Consider the following 16641-nt stretch of genomic DNA (forward strand, 5'->3'; position numbering starts at 1 on the left):
GAGCTGAATTCATTAAAGATGTTGAAGCTGGCTCCTGTCGGCTTCGGGCTTCATTGATTAAACCCATGGCATATTACGAAAGAGCCACAGAGGCCCTTTCCCACTTAATTCACAGCATTTAATTGTAGATACTGTCCCTGTGTTGTACTCAGCCAGCCGCAGTTAATTTGTTTGAGTAAATTAAATACAGTGCGGTTTCAAGTATGCAACATCAGACTAGCTGTCGTTGAGTATACTGTAGATTTGAGGATTCAGCTGCCACACAGCTGCTACATTTCAACCTAATATGAACCCGCATAAGAAAACACTAGTGTTGTGCTCAGTGGGTAAATCTTGGGATGCACTCTGGGTGCAGTGAAGTTACTCTTTAAGGAAGCTGTTGTCCTAATTAACCAATCAAGACATACCCGCAAATTGATACATAAAAAGGTCACACTCAGGTGTTCTCTCCTGATTTTGAAACTTGAGTATGACCTGCTCAGGCTCAGTGCAGACATGAAGAAATCATCTTACAGTTAATAACACTCTCTCACAACGAGCTGTGGCCCCCGCCCCTTCATCAGGAAGCTAACATCAGTTCAGCTCAGGTTTAATTTCACCTCAATTTGAGCGTGAGGAAGAGCATCCAGAAGTTGGGTTGGCATGGTTACCTGCATCTGGAGGTGACCTAGTTATCTTGGTGACTCATGTTCAGCAAGCCCTCAGTCCTTCAAACGACCCCTTCTTCTTCTTCTCTTCTTCTTCCTCCTCCTCCTCCCCAACACTCTCGTTAACCTCGAGAATAGACGCACCTCCTCCTCCTCCAGCACAGCTCTGGCCAGCTGTAGTGATGTACCGCTGCACTCAAACAGAGCTGTTATATCATTGTAGCGTTTTACTGGCACCAGCTCGCTCCAGCTGACTAAATTAAAAACCTTGAAAATGTGATATTCAGTGATTAGAGAGCTTATTTTGAATGTTTCATCATTCAGTGTTCTTTACTTGATGGATCCGGCGCATTTTATATCAGTCTTGAAGGTTTTTCTGTTAAAAATGTCAATCCGCCACTTTGATCCAGACTGAAACGTTTTCTATCGGTTGTCATGAAATTTGGTCTAGGCAGAAAATGAAGCCCACTAACTTTGAGGATCCTCTGATTTTTTTATTTAGGACCAACAGCTGGTCAGAGTTTCCACTTATTCATTGAAATGTCTCAGAATTTTGTGCACGATTTAATGGCTTCCAGACAATCAAATCGCGTGCGCCAAAGAAAGAAAGAAAAATCAGCGTTGTATTTCAGTTTTAGCTTCAACTGTAGCCTGGCATCCAAAATAACTGAGAGTCCAAAACCACATTTTCCAAACAGGCATGATGAGACATACACTTAAGATGCATTCTGGGTCGGGCATGCTTCGGCATGCTTGAACGGTACTGGAGCGTAATTGGAGCGGGATTGAGCTAAAGATAAGGCGACACCCCAGTTTTTTTGTGTGTTTTTTTCCAAGACGCTCTGCACTCCATCCAAAATCCTCCCGCTTGCATTCCCTGTTGGCTCCACTCACATGCTCAGATAGATACATATTGATTCAGATTATTTGAAAAGTAAGTAAGAGTATCAATAAATCGATTTAATCATAAATCATGGTTTAATTTCAAAGGTATTGTGCAACACTAATTACTTATCAGCAGATGTATGTGCTGATAACAATATCAGTGATGAGCTAGAATCAGCTGATGATATCTGTCATGTCAACGTCTCAGTCTGTTCTGTATTGGAAAGAAAAAGCTACATCTGTTAAGGCTCTAAGAATAACAAAACCATCAGGAGGCTGTTTGCTCCGTGCACCGTGTCTCTCTTGTATATCCATACATACATATATTAAACTTAATATTTTACTGTCAGTCAAACTGGCTAAAAATGATAGAAGAGCATTATTGCGATCCTGACCGATTCATAACTGTGTCTCTCCTCTCGTCTCCACAGTAACTGTCCGTGCTCCCTGGCTGCAGCCCTGGCCAGAGCCACAGCAGACAGCCTCCTGCAGACTGACCTCTCCATCCACCACCTCAATAAGACTGTAGAAGATGGAGCTGACCCATTACCACGTGAGTCCCTGGGGAGCCCACGAGACTGCTCTCTCTCTCTCTCTGTCTCTCAGACAAATTAGGTCTCTCTCTCACTTCATCCCACACACATACACTGGCATGTAACCACCAGGGCTTTGTCCCAATTCTCCCTCGCAAAGCTGCATTAAGTGGTATTTGACCACTAGAGGGCAGAAAGTCGACTCCAAGCCGACATGGGTCGACTGATTCAGTTTGAGCGTATAGACTTGAGGCTTAGATAATATTGAATTTGCAGCTTTTATTAGAGAACATACAAAATGCAAATTGAGTGGAGTGAAACTGTAATGTCCCTGTGTGGACGGTAGTCAAACACAAACACATCGTCATACGCAAACACAGCACAAGATCCAAGTCACCCACACTGATCCACCAGAGGTCACGAAGGTTATAGTTTGTTTAAAAAGCCAATAGTAGATGGAGCAAAGGTCAATCTGTGTCTGTTGGTGCTGTTAAAGCTCCACCCTGATGGAAGCATCTTAAACTCAACATCTATGCTGAGGGTCCAAAACAGGTACTTATTCAACAACACATAAGCTTCACTAATCAGCATTTTTATATTAAGGGACACTATGTAGTTTTGGAGAAGAAATTCAAAATCTGAATTTTAATATTTACAATATAAATGAGGTAAAAAATACAAACTCAGAAATATTTATCTTTTCCATAACTGAATAAACAAGCTGTTCTCAGAGGAAAATAAGGTCCAGAAAGGTGGCAGGGTCCGCCACATATAAACAAAGTAAAACAGTATGACATTTTTTTCCTTTAAGGTCAGTTTGTTTATTGAGTTTATTCAGTCATGAAAACAAATAGTTTATCTATTTAGTTTGTTTAGGCATAAAAAAAATCTCCAAAACGTACACAGTGCACCTTTAACAATTTATCAAACTCATAGTCACTCATAGTGATGAGCTCTAATTTATTACCAGTAAATCCCACTTACATATTCCTGCTGATGGAAATATTCCCAAATGTGTATTAATCCACTGCTAAAAATAGTCCCCAACAAATGCACCATTTCCTCTAAAAACAACAGTGACAAGCTGTTTTAGGAAAATTGCCTTTTTATTTATTTATTTTTTACAAAAGTTTTTGTGCCTTGTTTTGTCACATACATACAAATACATACAAAAATGCATATTAGACAGGCCGTTGTGCATTGTGCAGCGCCCTCTGTTGATGACACACCCTTGATGACAATGGCTACGCTCAAAACTGGTGAAAAAGTACCGGCTGGTTCGCCAGATAGCACCAACGTTCCAAGAATCTTGAACAGAACCAGTTCAAGAACCAGAGATAATGTGGCAGAAAAGGGGCTTCAAAGTCACAAAGTATTGAGCCAGTCCTTCTTTTTCTTCACCAAACACTTCTTGTTATCTCGCCTTAATCAGGGCAGAGATAGCCAAAAACACTCGGTGAATAAAGCTCAAACTGTTCTGCACCTTGCTGTGGTCGTCTCTCAAAGTAAGAGCTTCTTGTGTTGTGTAACAGCCCATCACGTCCTGTTTGATGTTGCTTCGCTGCACTCTACTTTTCTTTTTTTTTCCTTCTTCAGCTGTTTGCAAGGTGTTATGTGTAGCCTTGATGCCAGACACAGTGCTGAGACATCTTCATTTGGTGGTGGAGGAGGAGGAGGAGAAGGAGGAGGGTAGGGGCTGAGCACAAAGTGAAGTTTAGCATCGCGGCACAGTTTGACATGCGTGTACTTTCAGAAGGCGGAGGGGGGTGAGGGTGAAGGGAGGAAATGGGACACAGTGTGGGCTGGTCTCTCTCTCTCTTCCTCTCTCACTGTCTCTCCATCTCACTGAAAACATATTTAATGGAGCAGAGCGAGAGAGGACGATGGCAAAGACGGGATAGACTATTATACCTGCAGCTAACATTAGTAGGTCATGCACACACACAGCCTGTTTTGGTTATTACAGAGAGCTGAAGCCATGGTGGGCTTGCCTCTGCTCCACTTACATCTGTAACTCAGTGCAATCCCTCAATGACATGAAGATGTATTTTTACTGGGGATGGGGAGTTCTCTAAACTCTATTTTCTGACACCGTAGAAAGCTTAATTTACCCCCTAAAATCTCTCTAAACAGCGTCATCCGATTGTCTGGTTGCTACAATCCAGATGAACGAAGACAGTCACCTTGAATTATTATACCTCACAGCAGTTAAGCTTTCCCAGGAGCAGCGAGTACATAGAGTTGTTCACCTGTCATGCAGGCTGCCTGTACGTATCAGTGGTTGTTGGTCAGGGGGGAAGATCTGCAGGCAGTGATCAGGCCTGACAAAAGTTTCCAAAACTTCCACTTCCCCTTCATGTTTTACTGAATTCAACATCAATCAAAGACAAAGCAGTAAAGAAAAGTGTTCTTTGTAGTATAGATGCAAATGTTACATTTATCAAAGAGTAGTAGGTCTGAATGTATCTATTAAGATCTTTTAAATAAGAGTTAACTACATACATGTAATTGACATTTGAAAAACATAAAGCTGCAACGATTAGTTGAATAATAGTCAATCGGCTGGAACTGTTTTGATCACTTACAAGTACAATATGTAAGAATTCTGCATTGAAATGTCTAAAAACCACTCGACCTTTGTTGTATATTTTGTTGAGTTGTGTTCCAATGATGTTCAAACGAAATATCCACGAGTTCACTCAAGTTAATGGTGTGTTTCAATAAGTCGGCGCTATTACTTCCACGACAGGGAAGTCAGTGAACGAGACAAAATTTAAGTAATTAATTCAGCAAAAAATTCAAACGTTTTCTGATTTCAGCCTCAAATGTGAGGATTTGCAATTTTTCTTTGATTTATATAACTTAACTGAATATATCTGATACGTCACATCTCGGACACATTTGAACACGTCACCTCGGACACTGAGAAACTGTGATGAATGTTTCCCTGAATTTTTTTTTTTTGCCGTTACAATTTTTTTTATTGATTCATTATTTAATTGGTCGATATAGAACAGGAACATGAAATTGTTTGTGACGTTGATGTGAATCCAAACAGACTCCAGCTACATAACACAGAAGCTCTTTGACTGATTACATTTGTGTGTCTGTGTGTGTGTCTGTGTGTGTGTGTGTGTTAGAGATCGAGGCCGTGAAGCTGGCCCGGCTGGTGTTTAATAGACTGTTTGAGATGTGCTGCCTCTGGATGAAGGAGCTGCCCTACCGCCGTCGCCCACAGCCGTACTACGAAACCTCCATCCACGCCATCAAGAACATGAGGCGCAAGATGGAGGACAAGCACGTCATCATCCCCGACTTCAACTCACTCTTCAATGTTCAGGTAAATAAAACCTCCACAGTGATGATCGCAGACTTTACTGGTGGCATTAGAACAATGTATTGGTGATTAAAGCTGGAGTCCCGGACTTTTACATATAAATGAACCTCTGTTACATTCAGATGAGTTCACACTATAATGATTAAGCATTGAGGTGATAGGCTTAATCAGCATTGTGTGAACTTGTTTTTGCAAAAGCTTTGATGTAGTCAAACACTCCAGCTTTACCAATTGATTCACTCACCAATAAATTGACACCAAATTTGTTGCAGCTTTTGATATTTCACATTTTTGCTAATTTTCTGATCGTGAGGATGTTTTTCTTTTGAGTTGGACACCATGGGGGCGAAGAAAAAGTGTCTAAGTCTGAGTAACAACAATTGAATTTAAAGCCAAAAGAAATTTAGCCTAAAGCTTTAATTCTGTCATTTAAGACCATCATATCATCATCATATTTATTATTGACCCTTTGAACCAGTAGTCTTAATGGTGTTGTATGACTGGTATTGTCTCTTAGGATCAGGAAGAACAGGCCTACTTTGCCGTGTTTGACGGTCACGGCGGCGTGGACGCTGCCATTTACGCCGCCAACCACCTGCACGTCAACTTATTTCACCAGGAATCGTTCGGCCAGGACCCCATCGACGCGCTCTGCAGAGCCTTCAAAGTCACTGATGAGGGCTTCGTGAAGAAGGCGAGACGAGAGGTAAACACATCCACTGCCACTTTAATCCTGTACAGTACACTACACAGCACACAGCAGGACCACAGCTAGTGCTACTAACACCACGATTACAGCTACGACTACCACTACTACTCCTGCTAATACTGCTACGTCACTACATAGTACACAGTAATACATAGTACACCTAATGCTACTATTACTGCGACTATTATAGCTACTGCTACTCTTCCTGCTGTAACAGCTACTACTGCTTCTCCTGATGTTCCCACTGCCACTCTTACTGCTGCCGCTGTTACTACAAACACAGCACATTCAACCACACATACAACAGTTTTCACTGCTTCACGACTACAATCATAATATTACTGTCCCAAATATTTAGTATATACTGTATATAGTGCATGTGAGTGTTTCTTTTTTCTTTCTACTTTTTTTCCATTCACACTTTTGCAGCCTACAGCTGGTATTCTATTGGTTGTTGTTAAAAACTAAAAATAAAACATGCTTTTAATCAGTCTTGCACCAAGTTGCAATCATGTGCATTTATTTTACTCCTAAACACAAATATGGATTTTTCTTGCTAGTCTTGATAAAAGACCATTTAGTAATCTGGTGACCTTGATTGTGTAAAACAGGGAACGCAGTTATTGTAAGAAGTTAGTGGTGCTGTTGCTGAATACTGTAACATGTGTCTGTGTTTGGCAGCACCTGCGGTGTGGCACAACGGGCGTGGTGACGTTCCTGCGGGGTTCGACGTTGTACGTGGCCTGGCTGGGAGACTCCCAGGTGATTCTGGTCAGGAGAGGACAGGTTGTGGAGCTGATGAAGCCACATAAACCAGACAGAGAGGTAAAACACTCACAGATGCACACACATCCTCACACACATCCTCACACACATCCTCGCGCACCATCGGGCACATCTGTCACTTCCACTGTTTGCAAACTTGAACTGTATGTCCCGTCCTTAATTCACGTATTTACAAAATGTACAACATGCATTAGCAAAAAATGCTTGTTTTAGTGTCACACACAGTTTGTTCATCATTTTTGGGTATTGAAAAGTTTCCTCATCCACAAGCAGCAATCTAATTTGTGAGTGACAAGATAATCACACATTTTTTAGAAACTGTTGTCAACAATACTAGAATCAGAGAAAAGACAAACAAACACTGATAAATCAGTGATATGATGCATTTAAGGCAAAAACCAAAAAGTATAGAAACAAGAGGAAACAGCTAACATGGCTTTATACAAAAGTAACAAAATCCAGCTCATCTAAAGCGCCTAATCACAATAACTAACGTGTCATATCTTGTTTAATCTGCACAAAAACCAAAGCAGAAAACACAATTCACCGTTTTATTTGATGCCTGAATGTTTCTTCACTCTGAGCAGTTGCCAAGCAACCAGCGGCTCAACCAGGAAGTTACCGGTCCCCGCCAAGAAAACAGTCTGACTCAGAAGTCATCATAAAAATGGCAAATTATCTTTATTTACACTTAGGAATTAGATAGATGTGTTAATTAGTGATCTTAAGAGATGCTGGTAGATTGGACAGGGCCAGGCCGGCTATTTCCTGCTGTTTACAGTTTTTATATGAAGTTAAGCTAACCGGCTCTGCCAGAACAAGACTGAGCAATATTTCCTAAAATGTTGCTGTTGATTTGAAGCGTACAGACATTAATGTCCACAATTAATCACCATACGCCCTTAAATATCTTGTTGTTGTTGTTATTGCTGCGTTCTTGTTTCAGTTAAGTTTCAGTTATTCCAAGAAATATTCATCTATACACTTGTGTTTGATAACATTATTTTTCACTTCATGTTTCGTCACAGTGCTCTCTGTACATTTTCTGTCAAAAGTCTGTACTGATGTCTGTGCTGTCCAAGAGTGGGATGTTTAAGTGCACATCAGAGGCAGGTAATGCACTGCACGGAGTCATTTCCTGCGGGGGAATGGCAGGATGAGATTGCCATGTGCCGTGCGACAGTCGTCACCGTTACGACTGCGCCTCAAGCCAACTGTGCTTCATGTGTTTTCTGCAGGATGAGAAGCAGAGGATCGAGGCTCTGGGAGGCTGTGTGATCTGGTTTGGCACATGGAGGGTTAATGGCAGTTTGTCTGTATCCAGAGCAATAGGTAACTATCAGCTATTATAAGTATGTATTGCTGTTAAACCAAAAGAATCTACTTGTTCCATTCAAACCAGTTAAATAGGGAGGGATATTTGCTGGGATACTGGTATGAGCAGCCCTAACAGAATAACCTGCCCCTTTGTTGACAGGCGACTCGGAGCATAAGCCCTACATCTGTGGTGATGCAGACCATAGTATCTTCCCATTGGACGGCACAGAAGACTACCTGATTCTGGCCTGTGATGGCTTCTGGGACACAGTAGGTCCGGATGAGGCGGTGCGGGTTGTCAGCGACCACCTCCAGGAGAACACTGGAGACACCACCATGGTAGCCCACAAGCTGGTGGCCTCAGCCCGTGACGCGGGGTCTAGCGATAACATCACTGTCATAGTGGTCTTCTTGCGGGACCCACGCTCCCCACCGCCCAACAGCGCAGAGGAGGACGAGGAGGGTGTGGTGGAGGGAGAGGTTGAGGAGGGGGAGGTAGCGGAGGTGGAAGAGGAAGAGGAACAACAAGAAGAGGAGGACGAGGAGGAAGATGAGTCAGTCAGGGTAGAGCGAGAAGGTGGTGAGGGAGGCAGCACTGCGGACATAGGGGGCAAGAGTCGTGGAGGATGGCCCCTGCAACAGTGCTCAGCTCCCGCTGATCTCAGCTATGAAGACCGAACGGACTCGTTGACGGACAGAACTAGCCTCAGCCTGCTGGGGCCTTCGCTGGAGGGCCGTATCTCTCTGACCCAGGGCTCATGGCAGCCCCGCTCCGACTTTAGCCCTGACCTCTTCACAACCGCCCACATCTATCGAGAAGAACGCCGTCTGAGGCGCAGGTCCAGTATCCCCTTTCAGGAGCCCAGCATCTCTAGCTTCACGGACCCACTGTGGCCCCAGACAGCCATGCTGTTAGGCCAGGCAGTGAGCCGAAGCCGCAGGCTCGGTTATGGTAGTCGCCGGTGGGTCCGAAGGTGGCCGGGCACATCCAAGCAGCTGCTAGGCCTGATGCCCTCTGGCCACTTGTTGCCACACATGGAGAGCTACTCCAACCGGAGGCCTGGAGTGGCAGTGCCTCATCTGCCCCACGGTACCACCATCTGAAGAGATGACCCAAACCAAACCATCCCCTTCATTTATTCAGTCCTGCCCCCTGCCCCTAAGCCCACCCACCAACCTACCCACCCATCTTTGCCTTCAACAACAAGTCTTTCTTTGATAGTAGGTAGTCGTGGCTCCTGCAGTCGTTGCGTGATTATTGAATCTCTGTCGGAGGAGTGGTGCTCTCTGTCCTAAGCCGAAATGTTTCCACATGTAAGCTGGCCCAGTAAACACAAGCCCTGCTCCTTAATGCTGTAGGTAAAGCGCAAAACTGTATCCTCTACATAGTGACCATTGATCAGTCAACATGAAGCCAGAGCTGAAAATACAGGTTGATAAGATATGGTCAGACTGAATGTGAAATGAATCTTAGGGATAATGAGGGAGAGGGTTTCAGGTACATTTTGAAATCAGTGTCTAAATCAGCTTCAGTCGGCTTTGGACTACAAAAAGCTCTTCAGCGCAGTTGACTTGCATTCAGTCGAAACACACGTTTAAGTTTAATTCATATGCTTTCCCGCTCAACACTCTCGACAGCGTCTTAAGACAGAAATGATGTATTTTGGACAGGAAATACAGCAATATACCACAACAAACATAAAAGTTCATTTTTAGTGTCGCAGTAGCACTAAGAGTCCACTTCATCTGAACTAAAGGGCCCGGACAAAACAGCCCAATATACTTTTGTGTATCATTACCTCCACTTCCATTTTTCCGTGCATCAAAGACAAAAGGACAACACCACATACAAGCTAAGTGAACGAGGTTGACTGTGGCATCACTCGGCCTCATCGTTTTCTTTCCATCTCTTAAATGTTGCGTGTAAATGCAGGTTTCAGGTGACATATCATCTTTTGTCTCGCTGTCGAGAACGTCAAGCGACCCGAGCATTAGATCGAGCTTTAATGGCCTAGCTGGAGTCTCTGTCCCCCTCAGCAATCCTTTTGGTGGCAAATGAATAAAGTTCACAGCGGAGGCAGGAACGATTGTCGCTCCAGGTCTCTCGGACTGAAGGCACATGCTGTTCTTTCCCCTCCCATACAGTCAGTGACCCAGTCATTATACAGCCACAATTTGTCTCCAGAGAAAAGCACTTAACACTGGATTATAAAAGATTAGCAGTCACTTACCTGAATAAATGCTTCATGTAGTCCGGTATTCCAGATGGGGATATACTCCTTGGATAATGCTGTTTTTAGGGGAGGGGGGGGTTATTTAAAAAATGTATTTTTTTGTTTTGTTGTAGTTGTTGTTGGGCCACATAGCTATTGACGTGTTTTCTCTTGAAACCCATTGAACAGAAGTATTTTCCAGCACGCTTGATAAGTGCAAACCATTTAATGTCGGGCCAGGATAGTTGAAAGCTGCAGAACACGTGCCTTCCATGTGTGTATTAAAGCCTATTCCCTTCACACACGTATTCATTATTTACTAAAGTTCATGTGTTAATATCAGCATCAAGAACCAGTCTGGCTTTCACTTTCAGTAAAGTATCATATAGTGTCATAGAGCGCTGCAGGGACGTATTTTTGGAGGCTAACACGGAAGTTAGCATCACCCCTGGTTCCCTCGACAAAAAGCCTATTGGATTTTTTTAATCAAGTTTTTCATACTTGCGCGTTTTTTTCAGGACGATAATAATAACTTTCTGATTTTTGAGGTGTAAATACAATTGCCTGAAGGAAAAAAAGCTAACATCATTTAGCCACTTGTTAGCAACAGCTTTTTCCAAGACACGTAAACGTTTTAAACCTCAAATGTGGGGTATTAACTTAACTTAAAATATATCTTAAGCTTGTGTTAACCACGGACCTTATTTCAGGCATTCAACCCAAAATCCATTAAAATAAAAAAACAGTTGCCTTCGAGATGAGGGTACCAGAGGCGCAAAAATGCCAACCTTTTTCCCTGCAGCACTCTTGTGACATATTATGTGCCACTATAAAGGGTTAGTTCGACATTTTAGAAACTGAAAAAAACTAAACTGTAAGATGAAGCTACAGCCAGCAGCTGATTAGCCTAGCGTAGCATAAAGACTGGAGCAGGGGGGTGAAACTGCTAGCTTGGCTCTGTCCAAAAGTAAAAACAATTTATAGTTAATACTTTTCTGGTTGGCTGTGAATTTAACAAACAACATATGCTTTGTTCATTATGAGCTTTAGACTGAACTTTCTGACCTTTATGCTAAGCTAAGCTAAGCTAAGCTAACCGGCTGAAGGCTGTACACTAGCTTCATATTCATCACACAGACATGAGAGTGTTGTAAAACTTTTCATGAAGAAAGTCAGGAAGCACATTTCCCAAAATGTCCTCTTACGATTTATAGTCCTTCAAATCTGCACGTGTGTGCCTCAGTAGCTTGAGGTAAGATAGTTTTCCATCTTTAAATAAAGTTTGGTGTTAACAGCCCCTCTGCAACATCATAGTCTTCATCACCAACTGCGTGATAGCTCCCACTGCCGGTGTAATGCACTGAGGCTGGCTCCCATGGCCCCATAGCGCCTTTATAATTGGATCTTTTTCTCTGATCTGATCTAGATTCCTCAATAGAGTGACCCCTCTCTGCTGTCTAACACTCTGCTGACAGTGCTGCACTTTAGTCATGTTAGCAAGTCAAACGAATGTTCAAACTCCATCTACATGCATTGTTTTCATATATCTGACACCGAATATGGTAGGTAGTCAATTCTGTAGAGGTCCTATTTAATGATAATTCATAATCGTAATTAACAAACAACTATGTAATCATTAAATATTAATCCTGCTGATTTATACGAGAAAATATATTAGCACCCGATACCCGGTTAACTTGGTGAGACCGATCTGTGGAAAGAGTTTGCAACTTTCTTTCGAAAACACTTGTATCTAACCAAACTTGCTGATTATGAACTAACCATATCAAACAATTGCTATTTAAACTATGAAATCATAGGTTAGCCCTCACTCACATTACCCCAACGTCAACACACTTGAACTACTTTGGTTGCCTCTTTCTGCTACATATTTAATTTGCCTTGGCACCAAATGACTGTTCTCTAAGTCCCGCCCCGAGCTAGCTGTCCAGTTGATTTAGAAACCCCCCTTGATGGCTAGGTACTGTATGTGACATAATTGCTAAATGACTGTGGCTAAAGCTACAAGTTCTACAGGAAAAGTTAGCATCCTCACCTGCTGATGATTAGCTTTAGCTAACGTAGAAGACTGCTAACCCTAACCCTATCCTGAGCGTAAAGCCTGTTGTACACAGTTTTACATACAGAACAATGTGATAACGGAAGACGTAAGATCAGACAATAATTTTGTTCTGACGTGACCCAGTCTGGCTGCTTAGCTTAGCTAGCTTGATCGGAGGGTTTTTGGACTACTGCTGTGTTTTTTTCACATAGCATGTTGTCATTTTTAATGTTACAAAGGAAAAAAGTTTAAGGATGAGGACCAACTGATAACACTATTTTAGGTAAAAAAAAAAAAAAAAAGTTTAAAGTGTAAACCTCGAAGTAAATCAGAGCAGAGCTGCCAATGTTAAACTTAACATTAGCAGCTAACGTTAAACTTATCGTTAGCAGCTGTATGGGATGGCTAATGCAGATAGCTAATGGTTAGCTTTGGAAGTAAAGCTGTGTCAACGTTATTATCGAAGATAGTAGGTTAATTTGCTAGTTAGGGCACACACATGCAAACACCACTGAATAGATTCGTAAAGGCTATAAAACAAAAACAAAACAAAACATACACCAAGTACGCTCTTAATACGACCACATGGACCGTGATTCGATGTCCATGTGGCTGTTGGGGTTGGGGTTTAGCTAATAGTCATTTGGACACATCAATTATCATTACCTAACATTCCCAACATTGTAACATTGTCATTCCCCATTGTTTAGTCGATGCAGTGAATTTAAGAACGTCAGGATGTTAGAGAAACAATCTACAGAACCTGGTCATCACTATTTTCCTGGCAGACAACATCCTCCACACAGAGGGCCATCACCTCCCCATTTGTGGTCTTGTTTTTTTTTGGTAGATGGGGACTCTCGTTTAAATTGAGTGCTCCGTTGTTTCATTTCACTCTCCTGTCGCCATCCCGTGGACTGACTAGCGAAGAGCATCGGACTGTCAGCGGAGCAGAATGTACCTCATGTCCAAGAACGTCCTCAAAGACTCGAAGTGAAGTGGGTCAACATGAGGTGGTGTTTCTTTGGGGAGATTCTTCTTTCCGGGGGCAATCTATCTATCTTATCTATGAGGAATGTACTGTCGAGACACTCAACAAACTGAAGCCACTGGATCCCGTCTTGGAAGTATCACTACAGTCTCCAGAAGAAGCGTTTGGTCGATACCTGAACAAAATGGGTGAAGAAAACGGAAAAACAATGGAAATCACGGTCATTTTAAAAATTCACCTAGGCACTGATGCGTGTGTATATTATAAGTACTAACTGTTGAGTTGAGCAAGTGCTGGAGGAGTGTACATACAATAATTCTGTCTTGTAAATCAGTGGTTTAAATCCATGCTTCACGAGGCCCCACTGTTGGGTTACCCGTCCCCAAATCTCCCACCACCAGACGAAGGTGGAGGTGAGGATGTGATGTTACTAAACTGCTTGAGAGGCAACACTCGATAAACCCTGCCTCTGCCTTCAAAAAGCCGCTGAAGTATAAAAGGTGTTGAACCAGTCTGGCTTTCACTGGAGAGTTGTAGTGTCCTATCGTGGCCTAGTTGCTGTTTCACCCTGCTTTCTTACCCTGACGAGAATAAAAAATCCGGGGAAAACGTACATGAAGATCTAAATTATCGGCTTAAAATACTTTTATCTCCAATCTGCAGCTTGGATTTAAAATGTCTATCAGTGCCAGCCTTAAAAAAGAAACATCTTGCCAATCAGATTATATCAGTAGTTCGTAGGTTTTCATTCCGATTCTGCAGGTGTTAGATGATTAGCATGGTGTTGATTAGAGATGAGGAACACCTGAGTGAACTGAGCTGCTGTGGTGTTTAGGTAAAATGGTGTTTGGACCTCACTTAGATCCACTATGTTGTGCACCTCTTAGATAACAGATCTGATCTTTTACAGGGTCACACAGGGCAGTGAACTCGGAACTGCCACAGTGAGACAGATTTTCTCAGGGTCTTGTTATAATGACGAAGTTTTCTCAAGTCGAAATAAAAACATCTTTAAACTTATTCCAGAAGATCTTTTCCCGTGGCACCATCTTTAGCCCTTTTTCAAGGTGGCAATGTTGGACCTGACATTCTCCTTTGCTGCCGTAATAATTACTACAGCCACTAGGGGTCACCACCTAACAGCCTTTTTTTTTTAACCCTTAATCCAGCAGTAACTGAGTCTGATATACGTGTAAAATAAGATGAGCTGGCTTGACTGGGGCCACACTAGACGCCGACACTGTAGTGTAAATAAAGCAAAGCCTGCGTAACGGGTCTCTTTATGGCACTATTGTGGCTCTGGGTTAGCTCGTAAATGTGTTAGCATTCGCTAAAGAGGACAAAACATTAGGTAGAGTTGAGTCATCCTGACGGGAACATGAATTTTAATAGAAACTTGACTCAAAACCACAGATCCAAACCTCATGGAAGCACTAAAGGAAAAAAGTCAGGGGGTCCCCAAAGTGATTCATCCTGTGTGGGAGATAACGTCGTTACAAAACTTTCTCAGTTGATTTTTTGTTTTTTCTTAAGACGAGATGCTTTGTCATTATAACAAGACCTTTTCTGTGCGTCTCTGTTCAGACTAAAGCAAGTTGTACTCGTGGCCGCGCCTCAGAGCAGCTGTGCAGTGCAGCAGTAGTCGTCGTCTTCCTCCTGTGACGTTGATTGAAACTGTCGATTTTTTTGAAAAAATCACTGGTGGAGCTTCACTGCAGGTGTCGAGTGTTTTGATGCGAAGCTCTGCACACTCTGGAGGGAGAGACGCATCACAACTGCGTTCAGTGACGAGGATCCGTCGGTTGCGTTCACCAGAACCCTGAGTCATACAGTGTTACTCATCGTATTGCAAATTAAGTTATCACTGTATGAGCAATAAAAACATTTGCCATGATTCCTTGTGGTGAATCCTCTTACTTACGCCGGAGAAACCCACACTTCCTCCCTCACTCATGCTCTGCTTGCACTAAAGGTTCCTCTGAGTCGGATGTTTCCCTCCCCTGACGATGAAAGCAAGCAGAGGTTCAGCTCTGCTCTCCCATAATCACTGTCTAATGATAGGGCCCTCCATGAATCTGCACTGTGTGTCTATGTACACAAAAAAAAGCTTTTTTCTTTTTTCTCTGTAAGCAATAATGACGTTGCATTAAAAGGCTCTCTGAGGGTTTGTCTTCTGCTGAAGGGTGCAACAAAATAGTAGTTCTGTCAGCCATACTCGAGAGGTCACGGAGCATAAATGCTGAGTTCCTGAAGTCAATTTCTCATTCATTTTTCCCCCGTAGAGAATTAGGATTATGAGTCATAATTTGCTGCCTCACTTAACACACTCCTACACCTCCTGTAAGACGTCCGCAGACAGCTAGTTTTGAGTTCAAGTGCTTGAAGTTAAATGAGCTGCATGTCCACGGAAAAATGACTGTGAAGTTTTCTTCTTTTAAAAAAAACAAGTTGATAAAGGAGGCAGGACATTTCTGTTGTATCGGCATTCCTCAGCAGTTTGCGTACATTTTGAATGAGAGAGGGGGGGTAAGATCACTGAGGGCTGTGATTGGTCCAGACCAGCAGCCCTGTCCTTCTTGTCCTCCAGGCTTGAAGACAAACCCCATGATTGGCTCTTCTTCAACATGCAGGTTAGGTTAAAAAAATAATAAAAAAACAGTAAAACACATGTTGAGTACCTGTATTATCTATGTTCCTGTAGTATATAAATATGTGTATTGTAACTGGTGACTAATTATCATGTATATAAAGATTAGATCAAGTACTTGGCTGGTGGCTTTTCTTTATTGAAGAGTGATTGTCTGAAGTCTCTGCTCCTCATGTGGACGGCTGTGGCCTCTCGTCTGCCCCTGATGTCAACGCAACACCGGGTCTAATACTAAACTAAGTGGGGCTTTGGGAAATTAAGTCAACGGTTACTTTATCCTGACACCTTTACATGTTATGGGACTACGTTTCCCAGGTGCCATCTCTGTAGCGTGTCCTAGTTGTGTGACGAATGCCTTGTAAGTAATTTTGTTTAAACAAAGATAAAATCTCCCCATTAACAGAATAAAAGGTTTAAAAGGTAACCAGACTGTTATTACCGCCTCAAGTGAATTCATTTATAAGCCTGACTGATCCATGTTTGGAGGTTGGTAGATAACTAGCAAGTTGGCCGA

General features: G+C 42.6%; 1 protein-coding gene across 3 annotated transcripts in view; it reads left to right on the forward strand.

The window, feature by feature from the left end:
- ppm1e (protein phosphatase, Mg2+/Mn2+ dependent, 1E) overlaps positions 1–16244 on the forward strand; it is a 43797-nt gene extending 27553 nt beyond the window's left edge. For all 3 annotated transcript variants that reach the window (XM_084373942.1, XM_084373943.1, XM_084373941.1), the window contains exons 3-8: positions 1964–2085; positions 5206–5405; positions 5920–6108; positions 6793–6936; positions 8136–8229; positions 8375–16244. In XM_084373942.1, the coding sequence (XP_084230068.1) occupies positions 1964–2085; positions 5206–5405; positions 5920–6108; positions 6793–6936; positions 8136–8229; positions 8375–9318 (1693 nt within the window). In that variant the 3' untranslated portion in view covers positions 9319–16244. The remainder of the gene's footprint in view (positions 1–1963; positions 2086–5205; positions 5406–5919; positions 6109–6792; positions 6937–8135; positions 8230–8374) is intronic.
- The last annotated feature ends 397 nt before the right edge of the window (positions 16245–16641 follow it).

The sequence above is a fragment of the Pagrus pagrus genome, assembly GCF_965226575.1.
Source record: "Pagrus pagrus genome assembly, chromosome: 14".
Classification (NCBI taxonomy): domain Eukaryota; kingdom Metazoa; phylum Chordata; class Actinopteri; order Spariformes; family Sparidae; genus Pagrus; species Pagrus pagrus.